Genomic DNA, 26,946 nt, shown 5'->3' with positions numbered 1-26,946 from the left:
CGCACTGTCTAGTCTCTCGTCGTTTATTTCTACAGTAACAGCGGTGAATTCGTCGTCGAAAAAATCTACAACAGCAACGTTCAATGCGTCAAAAATTGCGGGTGTTGTAATAGTCGGGCAGGCCTTAAATTTGTTTTTTCGTGATGTACGACTAGAAGTGTTTTACTGGCGAGCTGGTCGAATTTCGGCTGCGACAAAGGCAGCAGTAAGACACGGCAAGGTCACGTCACTTCAGCCGTCGTCGTCGTCGTCATCAGGTACGAATATGTCGTTCTCTTCGAGGAACGCCGCCCCCTCTTTGCTGATGGTTGCGCCTATGTAGAGTCCGGGAAGCACGGTCAGAAGCACCCACACGAGTCCGAGGTTGGACTTCTCCGGCTCCGGTAGAATCGCCCCGGAGTTGTAGCATACTCGGTGGCGAATTTGTTGTCGGGCCGGCGGCAATGGCTTGTTCACCGCCGTCTCCCGCAGTCGCGGCGCCCAAGAGGTGACGAATTTTCTAACGACCGCCGCCATTGCAGTTGCTGTGGGCCTGCCTCAGCTGCGCATGCGCCATCGATGGGGGTGAATGAACTTGAATCAGTTGCGTATGTAGCGCCAAAGCTTTGAAACGGCAGTGGGTAAGCAAAACATACTGAGTAAGACAGTTTTTGTTGCAAATAAAGCAATTTCTTGACAAATAAAGCGTATAAATGCAGCAACACCAGACACTGTAGGGCTTTGCAGGTACCACAATGCATAGAGTTTCTCAAGCGTGAGAATCTTCATGCCACGAACTGCTTGCCTTTTGGCCGAGCATGTTCCAACCATGAAGAACCCTTCGCAATAAAATTGAATTATCGCGTGTTAAGGTGTAGTTTTAATATTGAATTGTTCGGAAATTGAAGTTTCTTGGCTGAATTAGTCATAGACCCTCCACAGAGCCAGCGCTGTGAGTGCAAGGAGGATTGACTCGGTGTCGCCAGTGTCGCTGCTTCACGGATGAACATCAAGTTGTTGGTTGTTCGTCTTGCAGTTTAGCATTTCGCAAGCGCCGCGCCCTCCGCGCGTTGTTTTGATGTAAGGCCGGCCGCTGTGGCGTTGTTCTGCAAGTGCCGCAGGTATGACATCGAACAGTAAATACTTCGACGGTGACTGCGTTTACCGCGTCACACGGAAGGGCCGTGTTCAGTTTGGCCTTGTGGTTGAGAACGGCGAGTATTTGAGCAGTGACAGTGACGACGATGATGAACCGAGCGAGACGCAACCGAGCCGCATGACAAGGGGCCGGATTCGGGTGGCCTGGCATCCCAAAGGACAGACAGAAATTCACCCCGAAAATGCGGTAAGCTAGGTCGCCAGTTACGTGTTTATTTTTTTCCTTTTCCTTATATCTGGCGCCACTGTCACTGTAAAGGTTTCGTGAGCACGTAACTAAACGCGTCTCATGCGCACTTCGTAATGTCATTTACCCATTCATTCGTGTAAGAAGTGTGCTTAAGGTTCGTTTCGAACGAAGCTGCAAGCATAGCTACAAGCATCGTTGTCAGTTCCTAAACCGGCATCAAAAACCCAAGATGGTATCTGGAAGGCGTCACTGCGCAGTCTCTCCGCCGAGGCGCGTCTGACGTTTATTCGCAGGTGAAGTGGTGCTGGCCTCGGAGAAAATTGCTCGGATTGTGTTCGCGGTCTGTTTCGTGTCCAGGTGAAACTTCACGATCGATTCCTCACGCCGGGCGAGGTTGTGAGGCGAGTGGTCAGTGGCCAAGACTCGCAACTCGGCTACTGCCGCAGCACCAAAATATCCGCCACCCTCCACGTTCTCGGCACCAACTACGTCATAGACAACGTGGACAGCGCAGACCTTCAACCGCTCGAAGTGAGTACTCTTCGCAGTGCGCATTGCGGTATCAATGGCGGTGGTACCAGAACTTGCAGAGGATGTCAGCTGTGGGCGCACGCGTCAGGTCTTCTTATTTTGAGCTTCTTGGCACAACCTTAGATGCAAGGTCAAACAGTGGAATGGCGTAATTTTTGTACGGGCGCATCGCGCTGAAAATGCGTCCTGTGAACTAAGTTCCGGATGTGTGCCTGGTAAAAGTCGGTGATGGAACGCTACGTCATGGTGGCGCGCGGGCATCAACCACGTGTTGATGCAATATGGAGTCGGCTGGAGATCGCCGAGGATTTTACAGTTTCCTAGAACATAAGTATTCTAGTACGTCAAATTGATTAAAGTTGAACGCACGAAGCAAGCGGGATCGGGGAAAATGCTGTCTGGGTTCTAATCACGGTGTGAGCGATTCAAGGCCCGACCGACGGCATTTCCCGCGTTCTGCCCTACCACGCGCTGCCGTGTCTTTAGGACTCAACTAGCTACGTCGGCGCTACCGGTGGTCTGTCTTATTTGGCTCTCCAGGGAAGTTCAGAACTGGTCTTGCATTAAAAATTCTGTGGGGAAAAAAAGAGAAATAAGGAGCCGCCCTGGAGCACTTCGTAGTGATGATATGCTTTCCTGTGAACAGCCGTGTAAAAAAAAAAAAAAAAATTGCTCCCTACCCCCTTCCACTTGGCAGCAGAAAAAAAAAATGTCGGGGAGAGGGGAGGTGGGGGGGGGACTAATAAATTAGTATTTCTTGTGCCTTTTTCTTACAGAAAATAGCAAGAGGAAAGAAAACCTGACTTACTGCGCACATTTTGTATTTCTATAGCCCTTCAAAGGGGTTGCAAAGACAAAATACAAGCTTGTTCAGTTTGAAAAAATAAGCCTTGGAAAACTCGCTTAACTCTATTCCAGCCACGAAAGACATCTTGTAAACCACAAAAAAATGCATTAAATATTGAAAAACATTCAAATTTTGCTCTACAGTGTTTTAATATGGTTGGTGCACTAACAGAGTTTTAAATGCCCCCCTTTCTCCCTCCCTCTCTTTCCCTTGCAGAAGTTCAGAAAAGACTCGGCCATCTCTGTTGGCGGCACCTGGACTGGCCTAATTCAAATGATCAAGAGGGAGCTGGCTCTCCGCTTCCCGGACAGATCAGTGTGAGTGTCCGGTCGGCTCACCACCGATCTGTCCCCTGGTGAAACAAAAGGAGCAGGCCTGCCTTCCACTTCCACTGGCTACGTGTGTGGCTTGACTCGGCTATGACTTTGCTCGAGCATGCTGGGATCGGGAAGCCAGTAACGGTGGTCCGTGTGTGAGCAGCGTATGAAATAGCGCGCATGGAAGCACACATCCCCATAGGTTTAAAAGGCCGCTAATCATACAGTTGCTCGCAAAGCACAGGCAGCCGTGAGGTAGCAGCAACGACATCTTGTTTCAGACTCCCTGTTTGGCAAGTTATTTTGCAGTCATCTAGTAGGGTATGCATTCAAAAGCTAGAACATTTTAACAAAGCGTTCGTTTTTGGTAGTGAATGTTACTATGACCTATACAGCTGCTGCATGAAACAGAAGCAAAGGGTGAGCATGGGGGGAACTTAAAAATCCTAGTTTTGGTGGTCATGGCAGAACAGCATGAACTTGACGGGTCAAAGAGAAGACGACACGAGTGCTGTGTTGAGCACTCCTGTTGTTGTGTTTTCTTTGTCCCCTTTGAGAACTCCTTGATTTCTCTTTTAAAACTTGCCCAGTTCTCAATAACCCATTTGCTCACGGGGCCTTTTCAAAATTTCAGGTGCATTCTCCAGGAGAATGACGCCTCCGGCCTCGAGGACGTCGTGCACCGGAGAACGCGAGTAAGTGCCGCAAACAACACTCCTCCCAGTGGTGGCATTCGTGGATGGGACATTCGTCTGAGAGTCCGCTTTTAATGCAGGCTCACTTTTGAGCTTATTAAACTTGTAAGGTTTGAGTCCCCGGGTCAGGTTGATTGAAATTGGAATGAACCAGAGGTGAGCTCTCAAACATCTTCCTTCCCAGTTGTGGGAAGTGGCTCGCGAGTCCACTCATTCAGGCTCACTTTGTCTCCGACTTTTGTGAGCCCATTCATTTGTGCTCACTTAGGCCTTTATCTGTCATCCTCCAGTGGGTGGTGATGATGATGCTGAGGCTAACTCGCGGGGGTTTTAGCCTCAGGCTGGTTGTTCATTAAGTGTTCTGTGAAAAGTCCCATCATGAGTGGGTGTGAGGACTATGACGACGTAAGCAGAAGGCTGGATGTGCCCGAACTTACGGTTTCGGGTGCCCTCTGTACAAGCATTTTTGAACATCTTCACTTGCACTTGGGAAATGTTCATGACGTGGAATGAGAAAATGCTAAGGTAAAGAATGGGCTGGGCCATCACAAGACATCAACGGCTGGGGGAACATGGTAGAGGATTTTGTTTGTCCTGCGGTGGACACAAGCAGGCTGATGATGATGACGACAAATGGGATGGTGATGAGTGCACGTGGCTCAAAGTGTACACCAATTAGTTGGTTGTCTTACGGTTGGTTGTGTTGCGAGGCAGATTTTTCAAGGCGAACGTGGGACGCGGCTTTGCACCCACCACCTGCATTTAAAAATGCACGCATGTTTATAGGTGTAAATTGTGCCAGTCTGTCCTAAATAGGCCTAACCTTTTTTTGGCTGGTCATTTAGGCCTAACAGATTAGGCCTAACACATTAGGCCTTGCGTGCTTCATTTTTTTTGTTGTTGTTGTTGTTGGTTCTCTTAGTTGTCAGAGTTGCCGAGTGGTCGCTTCTACGAGGGCCAGCAGCTGCATGGCCCCATGAGGACCTTCAACTCTGCGCGCTGGCTCTACCGCACTGCGGAGGTCATGGCCTACCCGCCAGACAAGCACGTCCAGGTCACGGTCTTGAAGGCAAGCCACTGTCGTGTTAACAACTTGACTCCCCAGCCAGACTACGATGAATATCAAACCTTTGCGTGCAAATTCTGTATGGACGATGAACTGACTGCAAATCGTATGGGCTATTTTCGGAGGCAAATGTTAACCCACCGCGGTAGCTCAGAAGTTGTGCTGCTGAGTGTAAGGATGCGGGTTCGATTCTGGCCGCAGTAGCCACATTTCGGGTGGAGCAACAAAAAAAGCAGGAACTGGGTGTGCTGAGATTTCGGCAGCCATTAAAGGTCACCAGGTGGTTGAAAGTAATCTGGAGTCGCCCACTTCACCTCGTAGCCCAGGAGCGGTATTCATGTATTTTGTCTGTTTCAAAAGTGTCCGTTTTTACCAATCCCCGATTGGCTAAAAGTGAACACCCGGATGTGATGCCATGCAAGTACGGCGGACCTATGATCCGCGGCTTCTCGGAGAAGACGATTTTTCGTCGCCTTGTTAATTCGCAGCTTTTGGTTGGTTGGTTCGTTGAAAATGTGTTTACTAGAAGAGTTGCACCAGAGAGAGAGGCAGAACTGACGTTATTGTCATCCCTTACCGAGAGATTCCTCAACACTATAGGTGGTATTAATTGAAAAGTTTAGCTGTAAATTTCTTCGCTTGGCAACACTGAAATGGCCACGGGCATGGCTGAAGCACCACGGACATGGCGCGGCCTTGTGCCACTGCGGCCGAAGAAAAAGATAACACCGGCGTGCGTCGTCTGCTCCGTTTCAACCCGATTCTCAATGGGGGTGTCAACAGAGTTGTTGTTAATCGCACTCACATTGGAGTCGAGGCATTACTTTGCGGAGCTTGGAATGTCCAACCCATATCATGCGCCTAGCACGGACAAGTACCGCCATCCCGTGGAGCCCGACGTAACCAGTGACGGCGCACTCTCATGGTTGCCTGCATGCGTGCCTTTCCAGTGAATACAGGCTATAGGCTGAGCCGACTGAAATTTCCTGCTGCCCTCACTGCGCTAAACAAACAGTTGTGCAAAAGTCAACCCTAAGCCCACCTACAACTGGAAGTACATCGCAATAAAACGGACGCAAAACGGACGTTTTTAAAATGGACAAACACGAGACAAACACCCAGGTGGGGCTTCGGCGGGCTAAGCCCCCCAAATTTTAATTTTGGAAAATTTGGACACAAACGTCACTGCTTCAATGTGGATGCAGCTTCTAAATGTGGTTATTAAAGGGAAAAATAATTGGGGGATAGTCTTCAACCGCCTTCAAAGAATACCGGTGATACAAATGCCAATGACGAGCGCGACTTAACTGTGTCACATCGCTTGTCCCTGGAGTCCAGTTCAGTAGCAGCCAGCTGTGACTGAGTGTTTCGTGCTTCTCGTCAGAAATATAGCAGCCCCAGCTATGTCTTATAGTGAGAAAGCTGCTGTAAACGCTTGTAATTGGCGTTGATGCAGATTTGTGCAATGCTTGTCTTTTATGTCCATGCTTTTTGTGGTCTCGGATGTTACATAATTCGTGCTCCAGTGGTCCTTCGTCTATGAAAGTGCCCTATGGTTTTTTGATTACTGATCGCTGTCTTGGGCACGGATTTCACCTTCTAGAAAGCGGTGTTGTCTAAATGCCTAGTTCTTAGTTGCATCAAATGGGTGCCTTTCATTCCCTCTCCAAATAAATAAAAAGTCATAGTGCAGGTCCCGCCCTTGAAATATATCTCTAGGTCTGGTGTGCTGCCGGCTCCGATACGTATAACATTGCCAAAGGCTACACCAGACTGGTACAACCATACTCGCAAGTGTGGTCTGTGGGGCACAAACTGCACTGTTTCACCGAGAAAAAAGCTGCTCTGGAGTAGTATTCGGCTGAAACTAATACAGTTTATGCCTGTTTCAACGGACCACCTTAATCAGGAAAAAATGTCCGCTGTATCCGAAGTATGCATACTTAAAAGAGGGGGGGGGAGTATATGAGCATAAAGTGGGAGCTTTGACCAGTATTGCATATACATGCTACAAACAATTTGTTCTTTCTACACGCCTGCAGTATCTCTGCACAGCGTTCACGGGGGGGGGGGAAGAATCGCTGCACACTGTTTTCGAAGATTAGCACCGGCACTTGTAAAAGGCCTGGCACATGCGGTCAAGTGCGTAGAGACTGCACGCTTAGCTGAGCAAATAAAGCGACAATCTAACTAGAAGCAATTACTAGCCAGCTATAAAAATCATTCGTGGCCAGCAGAATTAGCCAAGCACTTTTCAAATCTTCCATAACGAAGCAGGCTTACTCGAAAGTGTTCATCAAACAATTCAGATCGCTGCCCGACGTTCTCCCAAAGCAACTTCTGCATTTTTAATGATCTTAGTCTGGTCAGTGAAACAGCTGATACGAAAGAATCTGATGAAGGGAAGCTGTCCACTTATAACGATACCGTTTATAACAATATATCGGATATAACGATGAACAGCTGTGGCACTGTCAACTTTTGTATTCTTTCTATGGTAAAATAAACCGTTTATTACAATGGTCCTGTGCCACGATATCGGTTATAACGATTGAATCCGGTGATATTGTGCACCAAAAGTACAACAGTGACGACTCTAATGACGCGGTTGCGTAGCCTACTCGGGTAGTGTCTTCGTATGAGGCCCAATGCGTGGCACAGTCCCTCGGGAACTTTGTTTCCGCCAAGGACATTTACATCAGCTAGGTGAAGCACCTGTAGACGCTCTTGGAAAAGATTTGCGCTAGCTGCACACGCTGCAAAACAAAGGTGACTGTGGCTTCTTTTCCGCAAATTGGTAGTAGTACGACCTTGCTGGCATGCGAATAAAATGTTGTGAGCTCTGTTCCATCATTTTATTTTGCAACCCGCCTATAACAATTATCGGTTATAACGTTTTCCTTGGCACTTGGATATTGTTATAAGGGGACTAGACTGTATACTGCTGGAGGAAAATTTGTCGCTGCAGTCGCGTGCCGTCATAGCAATGTTCCTTGCTTATTTGGCTCAGCTAACCACGTGGCTTCTTTTCACTCTTGAAGCCAACTTCAACAAAAGGGTACCATTTTTTATCTTGTTTGCGCGCACAAAGCTTCTGAAAATCCTCCGAATAAATCTTTTGGAACGCCACCATTCTATTGGTAAAGCAGCCCTAAATAATTTTTAACCAGTACTATTGGTTTTTAGAGCCTCAGGTAACTTTTGAGCCTGTCCACGAGCCATGCCAAGGACAAGTTCCTGCCCGGCACATAACGGCACCCTCATTGAAGCACGGCTCGCCTAGCGCCAGATTTCCTTGGTATGAAACGCAGTAGTTTCCAGTGATCGGTCCATAAGAGAGGCGTTGGTCCTTCAGTAAACAAACATTAGCTGCTTGCCGACAAAGAGCAGCCTTAAGGCTATGGCGACCGCTTTTTAACGGAGGGGGAAAGCAAAAACGCCCGTGTGTACGAGACTTCGGAGCACGTTAAAGATCCCCAGGTGGTCAAAACTAATCCGGAGCCCTCCACTACGGTGCACGTCATCGCCTGCGTTGCATCGGCGCGTTAAACCCTACAATCGGTCAGTAACCATAAGGAATTGTCGTTCTTGGAATGTGACTTGGAAGGCCTGCAAGGGGAGTGTAATCCGTTGGCAAATCTCCCTCGCTCCCGTTTTTCAGGTGCAGCCCGTGGAGGCGTATGCCAGGTCCCTCTCCCCGCAAGGTGAGAGCACCGTGATCATCCACTTCTGCGATACCACACCGGGCCCACCACCGGCCCCCCGCTGGCCGCCCGGCGAGGCCCGCCAGGAACCTGAGCGGCAGCCACAGCCGGAAGCCGCAGGGGGTGGCGAGGAACTGGCGGACATGTACCCCAAGTGCGACATCATGGACAAGGGAGAGTGAGGCCTCATTTTTGCTGTGGCACAGCCGTTTATTACTCGTGGTTTGACATCTACGATGCGGAACCGATTCAAATTCAAAATGTCGGAGATTACGGCATTGAAGCTGCACCTGGGCCTACGGGGCGCGCCGTAGTGGAGGGCTTCAGGGTTAGAGGCCAACTGCGCTTCAAATTTCACCTCGGCCACAGTCACTGTGAATGTACAGTGCGTACCGCCAAACCAACTGGGACGTGACTGGTAGCCCCGTGAAATGCGTTGTTTAATTAGTTGGAAATGTTTAAAAGAAGTCCGTGTCAGGTGGCGCTGCACCCGCCGGCGGATCGTGCAAACAGCCATGGAGCGGAAGTGACATTGCAGCCGGCACATTGCGCTTTTTCCTGCGGTCGAGTTCCACTGGGTGCGGTTTTCTTTTAGGCTGCGGCGAGGGCAGGGTGTGGCACGCAAATTTTCTCCGTCCGGCCAACCGCATGCGGCCGCTTGCTCGGCGACTGGGCTGGCTGGAACGTCACTTCAGCGGCCGCAATGGCTTGGTTTGGTTTCAAAATCTCCCGATTTTTGATGGTCGTTTGCGCCACAGATACAGGCATTTCAGCTGTCATATTTTGTATCTTGCAGTACTTTTATGCAAGCTATACGGAGAAAACGTTTTCAAAAGGTTTAAATTTTAACTCCAGCCTCCTGGGTGTCGTTAGCAGGCCTCAGAACTTCGACAAACAACCCAGTTTTTTCCATTCATGTTTTCCGCGGGATCATTTTTAAAAGAATGCTTTTGCCATTTCCTTAGTAAAAGAAATGAGCAGCGGCAAAACCACGCCTCATGTCAGCATCACAAATGCTGCAAATATTGTAACAGCGCAGTCTTGGACGTTAGGCAGCTGCCTCAAGGGAAGGTACAAACCGGTTTAAACTCTACAATCAATCAAAAATGATTCCTTGCAAGTGATGCCACCAAAGTTTAATGAGCTGTAAAATTAGTTCCGAGCGGTGCATCGAAAAAAAAAAAATTCTCTCATTGCATTCTCCAGGGTTCAAAGTATAGGAAAATATAAAAATTACAGTGATATGACTAACACTGTTTTGTCTGTTGTTCCTCCAGAAATGATAATTTATCTTTAATTATCTTGGGAACTAATTGATCAACTGAAGAAATAGTGGCATATATGAAATCAGTGAAAAAAAAAAAAAAAGCAGCAAGACTGGCAAGTTTCACAGAGTTTGCTTAAAAATTAAAAGCAGCTGTTTTAAGAGCAGTGTCCCTTTTAAAGGGACACTGAAGTGAATTTGCCAAGCTCCCGTTTTTGCTTGCACTGCGTAGACTGGCTCAAATTAGCACACTTTTCATCGTTTATCCGGTTGACAAATCGGTAATTATTTTACAAAGCGCGAAAGAAGAAAAACTACCATGCGCGGTTTGCGGCGGCCGCACCAACTAAGGCTGTGACGTTGGGAGGAGGGGCGCCGTGATTGGACGATGCCCAAGGTTAGCAATCACACAAGTTTCGGTTTCGGTTCTGTAAAACATAACCAATGGCGTTGTTGGATGGGCATTCTCAATATTTCAGTAATCATCGTACCGCGCTTCTGCCATGTTGTCGGCTGTAAAATGCACAAGATAAGCCTCCCAGGACGGCTTGTAGTCGTAGCATTCACTAGCCGAGACCTACGCAGTGCATGAACGCCCTCCGTGTACCCGCAGACGCCCAAATGTCGTGCGCTTTTCCCCCATATTTGGAGCTTGCCTCCCTCATGCCTGTATCGTAAAAAGCGTGTTCGCACCAGGCCAAGGGTCTGTTCATTCTGGCATGTGCCCACTTCCTGCAAGCAGTCGGTGCTTATGGCAACAGCACGCCAACGAGAACTCGCTAGCGCGCCAGTGCCAGCCTGCGCGCGTTTTGTGAACTAGTTCGTGTAGCCATGAACGTTGCGGCCCAAAAAAAGGTGAACTCAATATAGAAAACATCGGCGGAAAACAAAAAAGTTAACTTACAAAAAAAAAAGCACGTACCCGCGGGGATTTGAACTCGTGACTCGCAAAACACTTGCGGTGACATACCCAGCGCCTCAGACAACTGAGCCACGGAGCGGGATGCGAAGGACTGGCTAATATAGAGTATTATTGTACAACCGGTTTACACTTTATTTAGTTTTGGCATTTCAAGCAGCTTAGGTGACTATTTGTTGTACTGCGCTCGTGCAGTAAGCGTTGCCCGAATTTCCACAGTAGCTTACGTCTAGCAATTGCATTTCGTAGACGGAAAAGCGTTCGCAGATGCGTAGTCGTGCTGCTGACCGCTGTGCTTGTTCGCCCAGCGCAAAAAAGTGCTTCCCGCGCCCTAGTTTTACGCTGTATGGTAAAAATATCAGTTGATTTTATTTCCTTAGTACCTATATTGACTTCGCTGACTCTTCTCCCGCCTTCAAGAGGCCTTATATTTTCCTACTGACGTACCAGTCAGCGAAGCGTCGCATGTGCGCTTGTGCAGCGCTTGTGTGAAGTGACCTTGACTTGGAGCTAGATACAGTGTACAAACAAACCAAGTAAAGAAAGGCACATTCTTCCATTCACAAACGTGTCCTGGCTTCGTTTCAACTAAGCGAACGAATTGCGACGAAGCAATTTTTTTTAACCTCCTGGACTGCGACAACCCGCCGGCGGCCGGCGGACGAAACGCTGGGCCGACTGACTCTGTTGGCCGGGGAGCCGTGCAGTAGCGCCGCAACCAATTGCCAGCTCATCCCCTCCTGACGTCACACGAAAACGCCACAGAAAATGGGCGAGCATAAAGAGAGGAGGACAGCATTTTCGAATTAGTTTTTCTACTAAATAAAATCGCGTAAACGCGTCTAGAGTGGTCGAAACATGGTCTGGGGACTCCGGACTACAATTTGCGCTAGTAATCCCGCAATGTTTACATATCACTTCAGTGTCCCTTTAATTAAGACGATTGACTCCTCCACTGCCCGTTTAGATCTAGGTGCACAGTTTTGGGCGAGTTAAGTGCCCGTCCTAACTGTGCAGGGCTTTGCAGCAGTTTCTCTCTGTGGTGAAAAGCAAACACGCCCGTGTGTACAAGATTTTGGTGCACATTAAAGATTTCCATGGGGTCAAAATTAATCCAGAGCCCTCCACTACGGCGTTCCTCATAGCCTGCGTTGCGTCGGCGCGTTGAACCCTACAATCAATCAATCAATCAGTTTCTCTCTCTCTGTCTCTCTCTCTTACCTTTGGTGGGCGCTGGGCTCACAGCGTTCAGGCAGCAGAGGTGTACGAGATCTGGGGCCTGCCTCTGGGCAGCCGCCGACTCTACGAGCTCCAGGCGGCCGACATGATTGACCTGGAGCTGTGGAGGCAGGCGTGTGCCATGGTCTACGGGCCTCCTGGCGCTGCGTCGGTGAGTCGGTCTGGGGGTCTGCTCAATTTGTGCGCGTCTTTTTCAAGTTTCAAGCGAAGCTTTCTATGCTCACTGATGGCGTTTGATGTCGCGCCAAAACGCACTGCAGGAGCCAGCTTTACACAGTGGGTTTCACAAAATGATGATGGTGGGGATGATGGTGATGGTGGTAAGCAAAGGCACATTGAGCGCCTGTAGAAAAAATTCCCGGGCCATCTTCACTAACGTCAAACCTGGGGATGGGCGAAGCACGCAGTGTGTAAATGTGTTGTCGGCGCCTTGGGGTATTTGCCCACGGAGATGAAACTGTTGGGGGTTAGAGGTATACAGCTGTGCTGTAAAAGTCTCCTGTCTTTGAAGCACGAAGCGTTGTAGCACGAGGCTTTGGAAAACGAGTGCCCCGGTGTTTTAGTACTGTGACTACATGAGACAATATACGATGACAGGAGGCGGTGACAGCCCGAGCCCCTCAGGGGCTTCGCCCCTGAAAATTAAAACAGTTCAACTCAACTTGAAAGCTGTCTCCGCTCTTTGCTAGCACCCCTAATTCTCTTCCTCTCCTTTTCTCACTCCTCTCTTGATGAATTGAATGGAGGTTTTTTTCGATGCAATTCAATTTTCTTACCTTCGAAACACGATTTAGCGGGAGGATTGAAATTTTCGCTTCAATTGTGTACAGTGGAATCTCTATGATGCGATTCTGGGTGATACGAATTTCTGGAAAGTCCTGGCCAAATGGCATTGTTTGCAATGGGAAAAATTTCAGCTGTTATGAACGGACCAACGTGGCCCGGCGGATAATATAAACGAGCCGGCGAGGCGCCCGACTACTCAGTGAGCAAGCGACAGCGACGTAGGGGCTCTATCTCCCCTCTTTGTCACTCTGTCTCCAGGAGCAGCCAGGCTGTTGTTTTCTGCTCGCGCAAACGTGGAGCGCATGCCACAGGCCCGCTGACGTTGCCGCGGAACTGGCGGAGCCACCCGCACGCTGCATGCGGCGTGGCAGGCGGCGGCAACATGGCGGCGGCTTCGGCCGTGAAGTGGTGCGGGGCACTCGAGTGACTGCTTCTAGCTGCCCTTTAAATGCCGCTCAAGGCACACACGAAGTTGCTTGTGCGGTAAAGGAGCTGATAATGTGGGCGAAAACGGTGCTATAAAACATCATCCGCTCCGCTAGTGAAAGCACCCATTAAATATCTGCCGGGGTGCTAAGCCTAAACATCTCCGGCGGAGTGAGCGCTTCGAAGCTGCCACCATGAGGCGCACGCCTCCCTATTGGCGCAAGTCATCATGCTCCTCCCACTGCCACGTGCGTCGCGTGTAATTTTCTGGTCGAGGCAGAAACTGCCGTGGGCGCGGAATTGTCGGCGTGGGCTTGAAAAGGTAGCATATGCAACACCGACGCGCATGCAGTTCATGCCTTAACTGTTGCGCTTGTGCACCGCGAGTGAGGAGACGAGTGTAAAGTTTTATGCGCTCCAGAAAGGAGTGCATGGCGACATGGGTGTTTAAAAAAAGCAGAAAAAAATCACGGATTTCTTCACATTAAAGTAAAAAAAAATAAATGAAGACTTTCTTTTGATGCTCAATTTTTTGGTCTGTGTTGGTTCATACCAATTTCGGGCGATACAAATATTTTTCGAGGTCCCGCGAGATTCGTATCATTGAGATTCTACTGTAATTTTCTCAGTGAATAAAGCATCGTTTGGGGCCGGATAAGTGTTGGGGGCACTATAAAACACCCAATTTTTCGAACGAAACAGACTTGTATTCTGTCTTCATAACCCCTTCAATGAAGCCGCGTGCATTTTGTGGGTTTTCCTGCAGCGTTCAGTGCCAGCCGGCCCTAAAGACGGAAGTAACTGTGACGACAGCCAACCAGTGGGTCCCAAAGACCTGACCCTTGTGTCAGGTGCCAGTGCCGAAGAAGGTAGGTAGAGTTGCATCGCGCACCCTACATGTCACATGACCCAGGCTGTTGTCGCTGTCGTCATTGCAATCTTCCCCCGGCTCTGTGTTTTCTGACGTAACTGTCAAAAGCAGAATGAATAGAGTGTTTCGGGCTGTTCATTCTGGGACCCCGTGTTATCCTGTCTTCATTCTAGGGTTGAGAGTTTCTAAAAGGATCAGATAGCAGGCGCTGCGATCAGATAATCAGATAGCAGGCACTGCGATCAGATAGATCGGGTACCGACGCCAGTATGAGGGGAGCTGCTGACAAGATGGCAGCTGTCTACGAATAACCAGTTCGGCAGATGTGCTTTGCTAACTTGCTGCGGTGGCTCAGTGGCTAAGGCGTTGCGCTGCTGAGCCCGAGGTCGCGGGTTCGATTCCCGGCCGCGGCGGCCGCTTTTCGGATGGAGGGGAAAAGCAAAAACGCCCTTGTGTATGAGATTTCGGTGCACGTTAAAGATCCCCAGGTGGTCAAAATTAATCCGGAGCCCTCCACTACGGCGCGCCTCGTTGCCTGTGTTGCGTCGGCACGTTAAACCTCACAATCAATCAATCAAAGATGTGCCTTGCTGTTTGGTTGCATGCTTTTCGTTATTGTTGTTGAAAAGAAAAGGTGAAGAGGGGAGGGGAAATTAGAGTTCCCCGTGCTGGTAAAAACAAGTTCAGTGACCGCCAGTGGGTTCATCTGAGTAAAAAGGTGATTGTGAAGTACTCTTCTTTTTTCCAAAAACTCAGTTTGCATTACCCAGTCAATTGTGTCATACTAGCATTTGGTTTTTCTCTTAGGGCACAGCACAGTGGCTAAATGTGCGAAAGCAAGGTAGCTGAGAGTGAGTCTTGTCCACTCCTTGTGCCTGTCATCGTACTTTTGATGCTTAGCTTTAGTCGAAATGAACTGTTGTTCAACAGATCTTTCCAGCATCCACTACTGCAGGCGAACGCATTTAACGAGAGAACATTTGAGTGTTTGCATGCATCCCGGGAACAGTCACCAACGGGCAGGTAGCGGATGGAGTAGAAGCAAAAAAAAAAGTCTTTGAAAGGGTGTGCTCCGGGTGGTGACAAATGTGCGCAGGAGGAGAGATGCCAGTGCAGCCTCTCCTCGAGTGCGGCTGCCCACTTCCCAAGCAGCTCACGTTGCATCCCGGGGACGTGGTTGTGACCGAGACGCTGGCCACCGTCACCCACGTCGAGGTCGTCTGGCAGGTGAGACTTCTTGATACAACCAAGAGAAGGGTGTAGTCGGGTATAGTCACACGGTGTAAAGGGTGTAGTCACTTTTACGGGCGCAGTTTTGTTGGGTGCCAAGGTGAAAACAAGATGTCTGTATGTGGGGGCTTGGCCAAGACAAAGTTAAAGCAGTGTGCCACGTGCAACGATTTCAGCCAGGTGGTTTGTCGGCTTGGGTCGGGTTGGCTCGTTTCAAGTCAAGCAGTCAATTTGAATCCACTCCGAAATTTGCAGCAGCAAGGTGTGGTTGTGCCTCAACTTTTTTGCTCATGGACTTGGTGACGAGCTTCTCTCTGCATTGGCCTTCATTCTCAGCTGGTAACTCCGATGGCTGGTGTCGCAGCATCTTTTCACCACTGGTTAAAGGGGTCCTGAAATACCTACCGCCGATGCATGGATGTACATGTAACCAAATAAAGAAATGTATTAGCAATCTCCTCCCGCAAAAATTTTGTGAAAGCGATGAGTATTAGCTGAGAAATCGTAAATCAAAAACCGCGCATTATCATCGCGCCACGTTTCCTCCTCCTTTCAACTTACTCTTCGCTGTTGATGCTCCCTCCCGTGATGCTGCACTCCTCAGCGGTGGCGTGCTTCCGCTATTGCGCTGCTCAGACTGCCGTCTGCTATGGGCAAGCTTTGTTGACACCTTGAATCCCGCACTCCGCTCAAGGCTGGAAAAGCGAACGAAAAACCTGGCCGCATGTGTGCGGCGGCCTGGCCTTGCCCTTTCGCGGTGTACGTTGCTGGAGTTGCTATCTGCGGCACGTGACTTTTTATCGGCGGCGAACAGTTCGCCGCTGCACGGGGAGGATCGTGCGCTCGTTCTCTTTGATGCACCGCGCACTGTTTATCCAAAAAGTGCCGTATCAGATGAGGCCCCGCTGGTGCCGGGTCTTATTTTGCGGCGGTGGTAATTCCTGCTGGCGGCATGTGAAAAAGAAATTTTAAACCGATACAGAACCTGTGTACAAAACGCTTCAATCATGTGACCAGTTCAGCTTGGGGCGACGCGTAGTGGAGAGCGGCAACGTTGGCAAAACATGCTGCGCTGTGGCTCTGAGCTTTCTAGCGCTGGAGCGAGCGCCATTTCCTTGACAATCTCAAACATCGGTTGCCTTGGCAACAAGGCACAAACCACTCTAATTGGATTGATTAAACTTTATTTAAGCCTGCAGAACGACGTTTTTACGCGCCGCGACGCGGCCTTGGCGGTCCTGGTGGCTACTCATCCGAGACGTGAGCTCGCCATTGCCAACTCGCGAGGTCAGTTACGGTTCCGTGATCCCGGTTCAGCTAGGGGCCCCACCTCGCGACATGTGGGCACTGCAGGCGTACCACTCACCCCCATTGGGAAGTGCGAGATGCGTTTGGCATTACAGGAGGCGATGGTGTGTGTGTTGTGGACGCCTTTGTTTTGCGATGAAATGCGACTTTGTGCTTCTGCGGGTGGATAGTGCTTCCCATGGTCTGGATTATCTTTCTCGGGCGACGTACGACTCAACCTCGCATGGTGTATGTGCCGTGTGCGGGGCTAAAAGCTATCTCGGCTTGTACGCCAGAGTTAAGTGACTTGCTGTTCTTCCCCGCAAACCGCGCGCAACGTGAGTGCCGAATTTACGACGGGCAGGAGGAGGCAACCCATCATCGGTCAATCGCGGTTCAAACTTGCAACGCATGTTGTGACGTTGTGTTAGTTCGAAACGCATCTCTGGATTGTTTTGAAGTTTAATAAAATGTGTGCGTCAAACCCGGGCATTCGGCTCAGGGCGTTCTCTGCGATTGCATGAAAGAAGTGCCACGGGGCTTCAACGCTTTCTTTATGGAACATACTCAGGTAAGAGAATATCTATGGCGTGTTGCATTCAATACAAACGGTTAAGCGTTTGTTTACACTATTTTCGTTTGTCGTAAAATGCCCAAGCACTCTGGCACTACGCTGGCAGTATCAGCCGGCGAGCCGACGCTGAGCAGACGACTCATCTCTTTGCCGGAAGTGCGTGAGAAAGTCGCGCAATAGCAGGATGTCTAGCTCATGACGAACATCTGGGAATCGATGACGTAGACATGTGAAGATGGCGGCGTCCAAAAACACGAAGGGAAGGGTGAGAAAAAAGCGACGAACTTTGCAACAAAAGTGTGAGCTTTCCGCTGCGCGTAAAAGAGTAATACTTGGCACAGATGACGTTGACGGCCGAATCTAACGATGGCGCTAGTTCATTTAGTGTGCTCAAAACGCCTTTCAGGGCCCCTTTAAGATGTTGTTGGCCCGTGGCAACTACGACGTGGTTTCGTTTGTCACGGCAAGCCTTAAAAATTGCCATCTAGCTCCAAAGATACGAACTGTACATCAAAGGAAGGCGTATTCCTCCTGCAAAGCGGCAGATGGCACAAAAAGTTTAACCAACGCCCAACACAAGTTCCAGAACCAGCATTCGGAAATTTCGTAAGCCGGCTCACAGGTTTTGAGGCGCTATATGTAGAAAGTCAATGATTTCATGACCAATCATAAGATGTTACGCACATCAAGGTTTGTGCAAGGCCAGCAGCTCGGCTCATGTTTGTAATGGAACGCGCGGATTGCCCGTAGCCTGATGGAGCCTGTCGGACCATTTTCTTTGTCGCAGGATGGCACTGTGGAAAGCGACGTCCGGTCCACAGATCTTTATCCTGTCCTCCACATGGATGAGAACGAGTTCTTTCCTGGAGACTTTGTTATGGAGAACACCGGTACTTTTTTAAGTCAAAGGGGATGGAGAGGGGAGGGGAGAACCATGATGCTGCTTTTGTTGTAATTGATTCTTAAGCCTTCTTCGAGAGTGTGCGAGCCTGCTCAAAGCTGAGAATAGGCCCAGTTGAGAAAAGTAACAAGTAAAGGCAATGGAAGTACGTCTTAACAAGTATTGAGCTACATTTTAATACAGCATGCATTTGGGGAAGAGCTGCACTACTATTCTTTGCGGAGATTTACAAATTTCTTTGCATGTCTGATTTTCCACTGTACTCCCCCCTTCCCTCCCCCACCACTAAAAAATAAAAATAAAACGAAGCATTCATACTAACTTGCTCAGCCTTTACCTTACCATGTACTTCATCCTATAGCTCCTTTACGAGTTTATTGCGCATACTTTAAATCAATTCATTTGGGCTACTTTTAAATGAAAAAGCGTCATTAGAAATCTACTTATGCAACAAGTGTGTAGGTTTTGTTGGCAGGCGAGCCTAAAACGGCAACACGTTCTTTTGGGATTGCGTGATTGCGCGCGTATGCAGTGGAGCTTCATACAGTCTAAGAGAGGGTTTGTTGCCGTCTAATACGCCGCCTGGTGCCTGTTCTGCTTGCAGGCGATGCTCCATCCGAGGAGTACGGGGTGGTCCAACGGGTGGACCACTGGGGGAGGACGGCTGAGGTCGCCAAGTACCGGATGTACACGGTCGACGCCGAAAACCCGCAGTAAGCCCGCTTCAAGGTGTAGCTTGGGTCAGTTTTTAAGTTCAGAGCACTTTAGGGGCTCGCCTTGGCGCCGTAGCTTGCTCGCTGGACTCTAATAGAGCCCCACGCCGTTCCGTCGTAGCGGCTGTCGTCGTGGCGTAACCCAGGGGCTTCGAAAGCCAAGCTGTTTATATAGTCATAAGCGTTCGAAACTTGTGGACCACTGGCACTTGTCATACATCTCCCCGTTGTTTAGCGCAAAGAAAACGGTAGGTACATTTGAGGCAAAATATATGTAATTAACTGGCAGTGCCCGCGGTCATTTAGTTAGGAACGCTCGCTGGGTTGGTTTTTACGATAGTGAGCGAAAAAAAGCGGCAGTGCAACCCCGGCACGTGTGGGAGGAAAAACAAGCACAAAAAAAAAACAGAACCCCTGCTGGCACAGTTTCAGGCAGGGGCTGCGACGGCGGGAAATTTGAATTGCACTGGGTGGTAGCAGTGAGCAGATAACGGCGCTGCAGCCCATTATGGCAAATCACTACTCTGCACCTCCGACAGCCTTCACATTGAGTGGAATGGAACTGGTGGAGGTGAAAAAGACACTGACATCCACGTTTACAAGATTTCAGTGCATTAAGCTCACTTGTGTACGTCCTATGCAGGACCCCTTAAAGGCCAACTGCACTCAAATTTCACCTCGGCCAAATTTGTTTTTAATGCGTAGTAAGTACCCCCAAATAAGCTGAGACACAAGTGGTAGCCCCGTGAAACGCCTCGTTAATCAGTCAGAAGTGTTTAAAAAGGCTCCGCCGCAGACCACTCTGCACCTGCCGGCGGATCGCGTAAACAGCCATGACGCGCCTGTGACGTTCCAGCCGACGGTGGCTTTTTCCTCTGGCCAGCCACGCAGCGGGAGAACCGGTCGAGCTCTGCTGCCCCGTGCGCGCGTAGAGCTTGCGCGCAGACATTCTCCCGAACTGGTGACCGTCCGGCCGCTCGCTGGACGGCTGCAACGTCACTGCAATGGCCGCGCTCTCCTCGGTTTCGGTTTCAAAATCGCCGATTTTTGCTGGCCGCTTGCGGCGTCCACGTGCGTATTTCAGCTGTTGTATTTTGCATGTTGCTTTCTTTTTAAGCACACGATACGGAAATAGGGTTTTCAAGAAGTCGAAATTTTGAGTGCAGTTGGCCTTTAAAGCCTAAGCTGTACTAAAAACTAACGCCAGCACCACCTTTTTGTGTGTAAATATGTTGATAGTATGTTAATATGTTGATACTGGCAGAATATTGCTTTTATTGCTCTTGTTTTCTCAGGCCTGAAGAGCTTGGCGTTGAAGAGGTCAGTGTGTACAACATCCGGGAACATCCAGAATTGAACTACAAGCCGACCTACTTTGTCGCCAAGGGCCCCATCCCCGATGTAATCAGCTCTCTCTCTCTCTCTCTCTCTCTCTCTCTCTCTCTCTCTCTCTCTCTCTCTCTCTCTCTCTCTCTCTCTCTCTCTCTCTCGTGTGTTTGCTTTCGAAGCAAGCACGAATCTAATAATTTTGTTGGGATAATCATTGAGCAAATAATTTGAGTAGTCGTGAAAAATTTAGTAGCTGCCGCGAATGCTGCTATGAGCAACGTTTATAGATACTTTTTCAGTTTCGGAACTGCGCCTTCCAAAGCGGGCGCGAGTTTACCCTAGGCGCTGAGAGGGCACTCCGGTCACGAGTTGCGCTGTGTCGGCGCGTGTAGTCGCGTGTCTGCTCTACGAGTTTCTTCTTTTCGCTTGCGTTTGTCTTCGCCCTGGCGGGTGAAGACCAACGGGTTTGGCTTGGCTTTGGCCTTGACATGTGCTGGCCTTTCATGTGCTGGGCTTGGTGCAATGCCGACTTGCTTAATTCGCAGTTGGCTGTACGAGATTTTACAGCCAACTTTAGCAGTGATGCTTGTGAGGAGGCTGGGCACATGCCTCGTGCGTGGGGCACGTGCCCTTTACAAAATGTACAACTGTGAGGAGGAGGACGGAATGTATACAGATCCGCATGCTAAAGAACTATTATTAAAGCAAAACAGACTAGTGAACAAAAACAAAAATTCCTAATGCTAACAATATAACCGGAAGACATGCAATTCAATACAAAACTTCCTAATTTATCCAGGATTTTGGGTTAGCTTTAACCGGCGAAACAATTTGATTCCTTCGGAACAACAAAGGGTATACACGGATGTCTTTCATAAAGAAAGCGTGCAGTTGCTGCGCATGGCTATAAGGAAATATCATTCGTGCTGCAACGAATTTGCGCGATTGGCATGGCAAGCGAAATCATGTGCCCGCTTGACAGCTGTATACTGCTACATGAAAATTCATTTAAAATGCTGTCGTTCGTATTGGTATTTTATCCCCCTCTAAAAGTCACTGGGCGTACGTACACCTCCTTGCATAATAGGCCTGTTTCAAATAAATCACGAACTGGAATAGTACGGCAACAACGTTGAGCAACTTCCGAGAACAGTTATTTCTTTTCGAGTACCCAGCCAGAGCTAGCTGGTCACAACCCGAGATGCCGGGGCGGAACGTACGTTACGGGAGGGCCGGTTTTTGCATCAAGGCGAAGGAGTCCAACAGCGAAAAAAATCACCTGACCACCAACCCTACGTAGCGTGTTACGCCACGTAGTTTTGCTTTTTTTACTTTTTTCCTGAGGGTTCTTGTATTTCTCTGCCATTTCTCTCTCTCTCTCGCGCGCGCGCGCTGCGTTTGCACAGCGTTGACGCGCACTCCGGCAAGTCGACGTTCTCATGTGGTGCTGATTATTCTTCTCCGTGCCTGTTCATGCGCACCGAGCTTTTCTTGCGCGCTGACATCCGGGTGCTCACATGCGGTTTCATTTGTTTTCCTTTTTGAGCAGGACGGCGAAAACCACTTTTCCTAGTTAAGCGCTCCGCATGTTTGCTGTGCGTGCGTGGGTGGGCGCACACATCTGGAAATTGTGTAGTCTTGGAAGCCAACTGCTACAATAAACAAAAGGCAATAATTTTTTTTTTTTTGCTCCTTGTAGTGGTTCCTTCCGAGTCCACTCCTCCATAACAGCATGTACGCGTGTTCCAGTCGGCTTAGCTCAAAGTTTCGGCGTAGTTGCGCGTCTCTACAAGTTTCTTCCTTTCGTTTGCGTTTGTTTTTTACCCCTGTGCGCGAACCTTGCCCTTTCGGTGCGTTCAGTTTGCGACGCTATTGAACAGTGCGGTTTTCATCGAGGATTTCGTTGGCTCCGTCAATACATTGTGTGTTTTTTTATAAGCCTGGCTTACCGCAATGCCAACGTGCTCCGCACATGGCTGTACGAGCAGATACAGAAGCGACACTTAGAAGCGTCACTTTTTAGCGCCTCCATCAGATCCATATTTCCTCGCGCGGTCAAAGAGCTAAGGAAAACGCGCAAGGCATGTGGACTTCATTTTCTCGAAAAGGACGTTGCGAAGAAGTATAGGTATCATTAACGTAAAGTCGCCGAGATCGACCGGGCTTACACTGAAGGAATGTGCAGTCTCCGTTAACTTTCCCAGCAACTTAATTTGTTGCGGAAGGAGATTCGGCGGCGATCTCCGAAATAGACAAAGGCAGCGTGTGCGCACAAGCTAGGCGATTACAAAAGGAGAGCACTTGCCCATGGAGCGTCAAGAGGAGTTGTACAACTATGAGGCGCCTGTTCCCCAGCAGTGCACTGATTTTGCTCAGATAGTCGAGAATAGTGCGATAATACGGCTCCCAGCCAACTTTATAATGGCCGTACTCGAAAAAGAACCGAGCCAGCGTCGGCAAATTGTTTTTTACGCGGCCGGAATGAAAGCGGGGGCGTTGTTGTGAGGCACGATACCACCTATGTTGTCCACAAAACGGAAAGCTGCTCCAACAGTCGTGTGAGGAAATATCATTCAAGATGCAATAAATTTGCGCAATTGGCATGGCAAGATAATTTGTGTGCACGCTTGACAGCCACTGCTACGCGAACGATCATTTAAAACACTGTCGTTCTTGATATTTAAGTCACCGCTTCAAATCCCCGGGCGTACGTACACGACTCCTTGCATAATACCGCCCGTTTCAAATTGATCTGGAACTGCAACGGCCGCAACAAAATGATGAAACATCGGCGAACAGTTATTTATGTTGCAGTACGCAGCCACAAGTGAGGACCGGTGATGCCGAGCGGAACGCTCCCCGCTAGCAGACGACGCTCGCTTTCGTAGCGCAACTCGCAACCGCAGCGCCGCGGTGGCGAGAGTCGCGGCCGGCCGCCTTCTCTCCATGGCCGCGGCGGGGAGATACGGAACTGAAAAAGTATCTATGAACGTTGGCTATGAGAACTCTGTTGGCCACTTTTTTTTGTGCAAAGCATTCAACAATTCGCACACCAACAGAACGTTGAAACTCAAAACTATTCCGCTATGCCACTTAACGTATAGGAAATGATGGTGCTTTTGATGCACCGAGTCCCCAGCACAATTTTAACAGTGGAGCTGTTTAGGGTTGAGTTCCAGCCAAGCCTCGTATCGCTTAAAACTGAGTGCAGCAAAGTGAAAAGAGGGAAGATGCTAGGCCAAGAAGTCTGAGGAAAAGTGCGAGGAGGCAAAGAGCCGAAGAGCAGGTGTGGGGAGTGCGCGTCACGGCGCAGATGTTTGGGGGAAGGCGTGCTTTGGGGATTGGCTGCATCCATCGATGACGCAAGCTCTGACGTGCAGGTGTTTTTGTTGAGAGAGGCGGAGTGTGCTCAGCGGCATCAGTGTCTGTAAAAGGGGCAGTGCGGCTTTAGAATAAGCCAAGTTAAAGCTAGTGATGACCACCAGACCACCAGCTTTGCTGTTTTCTCAGCGTTTGTATCTCAGCTGCGAACGTGGCTGAGTTCTTGGTGAAGCCGGTTGTTGTTTTGCAGGTGGAAGGGGCCGTTGTCCCTGTGGGTCAAGTTGTGGACATCCTGCCCCCTGGCCAGATCACCATCCGCTGGCTGGACGGCACGACGTCCCAGTGCTACCCGCAGGAGCTCGTGCCGTGCCTCCGGTCTCATTACCACCCGGACGACGACCTTGAAGACGAGTCGGACGACTAGTCAGTGGCCAAGTTGTCTAGTCATTGACTCATTGTGCCTGTGATTGCTTCCCTTACTCTTCCTTTGTGCGGGCATTCCTTAACCATTCCTTTTCTGTCCTTCGTTTTTGCTGACGTTCCCTACCATTCCCTCCCTGCCCCTACTTCATGGCTGGCATTCCTTTCCCTTACCCTGTGCTGGCATTCCCTACCCCTTTCCTTCCGTGCCCTTCCTTCGTGCTCGCATACCCTGCACCTTTTCTTCCCTTCCCTATTCTTCCTTTGGGCTGGTGTCTGAAGGCTTGGATTACTTGGATCCTTTCGGGTCAAAACATCTTCAGTGTCTAGGGGCAGGGTGCCCTCATCTGCATAGGTCGGTGAAACACAAGGGACTCACTCAAACTCAATTTTTTTCCTTTATGCTGTGCTCGCTCAAACTCAAAAAGCTTGTGTGTACTCAAAATCACTCGTACTCACTCATCGTGCTCATATGCAATCGTACTCACTTGTACTCGAACACTTAAACTCATTGGACCTCGTGAGCGCTCATACTCAATCTGTACTAATTTCGTACTCGGTCTGCATTCACTTGTACTCGTGAGTACAAGTGAGTACTTATACTTGCTTGTACTCTTATTCAATCTGTAATCACTCGCACTCATTTGTGCTCATACTCGATCTGTACTCACTTTTACTCAATTTGTACTGTACTCATACTTGCTTGTACTCGTATTCAATCTGTAATCACTCGCACTCATTTGTGCTCATACTCAATCTGTACTCACTTTTACTCAATTTGTACTGTACTCATACTTGCTTGTACTCGTATTCAATCTGTAATCACTCGCACTCATTTGTGCTCATACTCAATCTGTACTCACTTTTACTCAATTTGTACTGTACTCATACTTGCTTGTACTCGTATTCAATCTGTAATCACTCGCACTCATTTGTGCTCATACTCAATCTGTACTCACTTTTACTCAATTTGTACTGTACTCATACTTGCTTGTACTCGTATTCAATCTGTAATCACTCGCACTCATTTGTGCTCATACTCAATCTGTACTCACTTTTACTCAATTTGTACTCGCATTTACTCGTATTCAAAAGTGTTTCTACTAATGTGCTCTCGCAATCAACCACTTGGATCCATTCACTGCACTAGGTCTCAGGACTCGACTAAGCCAGAGCAGACCAGAGAGAGAGAGAGAGAGAGACATCACTTTATTGAGGCTTCCAGAGAACGCTTCCAGCCTGTACCGGTTGGTCCTCCTGGTTCCCTTTGCACCATTTTGTCTGCTAACTGAAACGGGCAAAAGCTTTTCTAATTGCCAATTCTGAAGACGGAAAAAGCAGCTTCAGCATGCATTCTGCATGCTAGCAGCCCCTTGCGCACCTCCCTTCGAACAATTTGAACAAAAAGAAGGGCAGCAAAGCCACCCATGCTTGCCCTGGCTTTCACAATGGAAACACCGTGACGAGCAGTTGACGGAGCGCCAACACCGTGGAAGAGGGAATGCAGATAGCTCGTTTTACCTTCCTTTAAGGAGTGCCACGAAATGCGTGAGACTCAGGCACGCATGTCGCGACTTGAGTGCGTGATCAAACTCGCAAGTTTGTACTCACGAGTCCAGTACTCATGCATACTACTCGCGAGTACTGTAATCATGACCACTTAATCATGATTACTGTGCTCACAAGTACATGTGCTCACGAGTGCTGCACTTACGAGCACGGTACTCGTGAGTGCATGTACTCGCGTCTCTACTTACTAGTCATCGTACTCACTTTTTTTTTCTGGGTCTGTACTCACTCATCATCGTGCTCACTTTTTTTTGGCTGGGTCTGTACTCTGTCATCATCATACTGACTCGTGAGTTTGAGTACAATAAGAGTGTGCTGAAGATGGGGCGTGCTCTCTGTCTCTTTGCAGCATGGATCTTCTGGACGAAGGGGACTTCGGGGAACCCGTGGTGGGGGGCCCCCCCGCGGGGGTGAGCAGCCGTGCCCAGCAGCTGTTTGAGCGGATGCAGGGCCAGGTGGAGGTGCTGCGCGCGAGTGTGGCCCGCCTCGAAGAGAGCATCACGCAGCACCCCGTCGTGCAGTCCAACGCGGCCACCCGCAGGCTCGCCGAGCTCTACAGGCAGAGCAAGTGGGTGCCCCTCCCTTGTTGGTCGGGGGGATCCAAGGCACCAAAGCTACACTTGGGCTATAAGTCGCACTGTAGTGGAGGGGTCCGGATTAGTTTCGACTGCCTGGGGGTCTTTAACAAACCCTCAAAATCTCGACACGTGGCCGTTTCCACTTTTGGGCTGCATCTGAAAAGCGGCCGCTGGGATCTGAAACTGGGTTGTTGGGCTCAGTGGCACAACTGTGGCTTGAGCACTGAGCCACCGCGGTGGGTCCCACTTCTTGGACTGCGTTAGGCCTAACGCTGCAGTGCCGCTGTAGTGCACCCCGCGGTGCGTTTTTGTTCCCGATTTAAGCTAAAAAGTCGTGCGAAGAAGCTGAAACAGTGCACGGGCGGGTCTAGTACTGCTGTGTGTCTTGCCTGTCTGCGACCGTCCTGCAATCTTCGTGCAGCATTTTTAATTCCTTCGAACATACCGCGAGCGTTTCTCAGAATTATAAAGGACAGTTGCCAACAAGTGCTCTCGCATTAAAAGTGGATTGCACAATGTCGGTTATTTTTGTCTGAAAGTCGAGAACAATATCAGCAGTGTGACGATAAATGTTACGTCGGTTAGTGAGTGCTTTGAGCGTTCAACACTGCAGTCGCATTGGAGACGTGGCTGGCTGCAAAGCGTCCCTTCCCTCTCGTCTTTCTGTTGCGTGCTCGCAGCCAGCTGCTGCAGTTTGTTGGGGCCAGCTGCCTGCAGTGGGGCTGGACAAGCCTGCCCAGGCAACTGCTCATGCAGTTCAGGCGCCTCTTCTCCCCCCCGGCGTCGCCGCCTCAACCCGCTGGCCAACGAGGCGCACACGACGGCGGCACCAGCGTAAGCCAGGTTTGTGTGCCTGCCGTAGCGACTCCAAACTAGGCTCGAGTACGACCTAAGAACAATAACGGAGGTTGTCGCTGCAGCTTATCACCGCGGCTTCCTCGGCGTGGTGCAAAGAGTGCGCTGCTGTGGGTGTTTTGGACGTGACGCGAGTTGCTCCCGTGGTTTTTCGGAGAACAGTCGAAGTGAGTGTTC

General features: G+C 49.6%; 2 protein-coding genes across 4 annotated transcripts in view; one reads left to right on the top strand and one right to left on the bottom strand.

Moving 5' to 3' along the window:
• Positions 1-2: 2 nt before the first annotated feature.
• Positions 3-556, bottom strand: Emre (Essential MCU regulator). The gene has a single exon (XM_077670756.1). The coding sequence runs from the start codon at positions 514-516 to the stop codon at positions 232-234; it is 285 nt and encodes a 94-aa protein (XP_077526882.1). The 5' UTR covers positions 517-556; the 3' UTR covers positions 3-231.
• A 395-nt stretch (positions 557-951) lies between these two features.
• The window catches only part of LOC144138464 ((E3-independent) E2 ubiquitin-conjugating enzyme UBE2O-like), a 56,301-nt gene continuing 30,306 nt past the window's right edge, over positions 952-26,946 (top strand). For 2 of the 3 annotated variants that reach the window (XM_077670752.1, XM_077670750.1), the window contains exons 1-15: positions 952-1,324; positions 1,685-1,858; positions 2,922-3,022; positions 3,657-3,717; positions 4,640-4,786; positions 8,445-8,665; positions 11,916-12,060; positions 13,888-13,990; positions 15,089-15,219; positions 17,871-17,973; positions 18,589-18,697; positions 19,993-20,098; positions 23,598-23,770; positions 25,686-25,904; positions 26,595-26,757. In XM_077670752.1, the coding sequence (XP_077526878.1) occupies positions 1,103-1,324; positions 1,685-1,858; positions 2,922-3,022; positions 3,657-3,717; positions 4,640-4,786; positions 8,445-8,665; positions 11,916-12,060; positions 13,888-13,990; positions 15,089-15,219; positions 17,871-17,973; positions 18,589-18,697; positions 19,993-20,098; positions 23,598-23,770; positions 25,686-25,904; positions 26,595-26,757 (2,178 nt within the window). In that variant the 5' untranslated portion in view covers positions 952-1,102. The remainder of the gene's footprint in view (positions 1,325-1,684; positions 1,859-2,921; positions 3,023-3,656; positions 3,718-4,639; positions 4,787-8,444; positions 8,666-11,915; positions 12,061-13,887; positions 13,991-15,088; positions 15,220-17,870; positions 17,974-18,588; positions 18,698-19,992; positions 20,099-23,597; positions 23,771-25,685; positions 25,905-26,594; positions 26,758-26,946) is intronic. The other variant, XM_077670751.1, reaches the window with a different exon arrangement.

This window comes from Haemaphysalis longicornis, unplaced genomic scaffold (assembly GCF_048455015.1).
Source record: "Haemaphysalis longicornis isolate Haplotype H1 unplaced genomic scaffold, Haemaphysalis longicornis Haplotype H1 scaffold_5, whole genome shotgun sequence".
NCBI classification, from domain to species: Eukaryota; Metazoa; Arthropoda; class Arachnida; order Ixodida; family Ixodidae; genus Haemaphysalis; species Haemaphysalis longicornis.
This window is presented reverse-complemented; position numbering and strand designations above follow the sequence as displayed.

Bases quoted from the DNA above. Each gene is read 5' to 3' on its own strand.
- Emre (XM_077670756.1), bottom strand. From the start codon at position 516: ATGGCGGCGGTCGTTAGAAAATTCGTCACCTCTTGGGCGCCGCGACTG.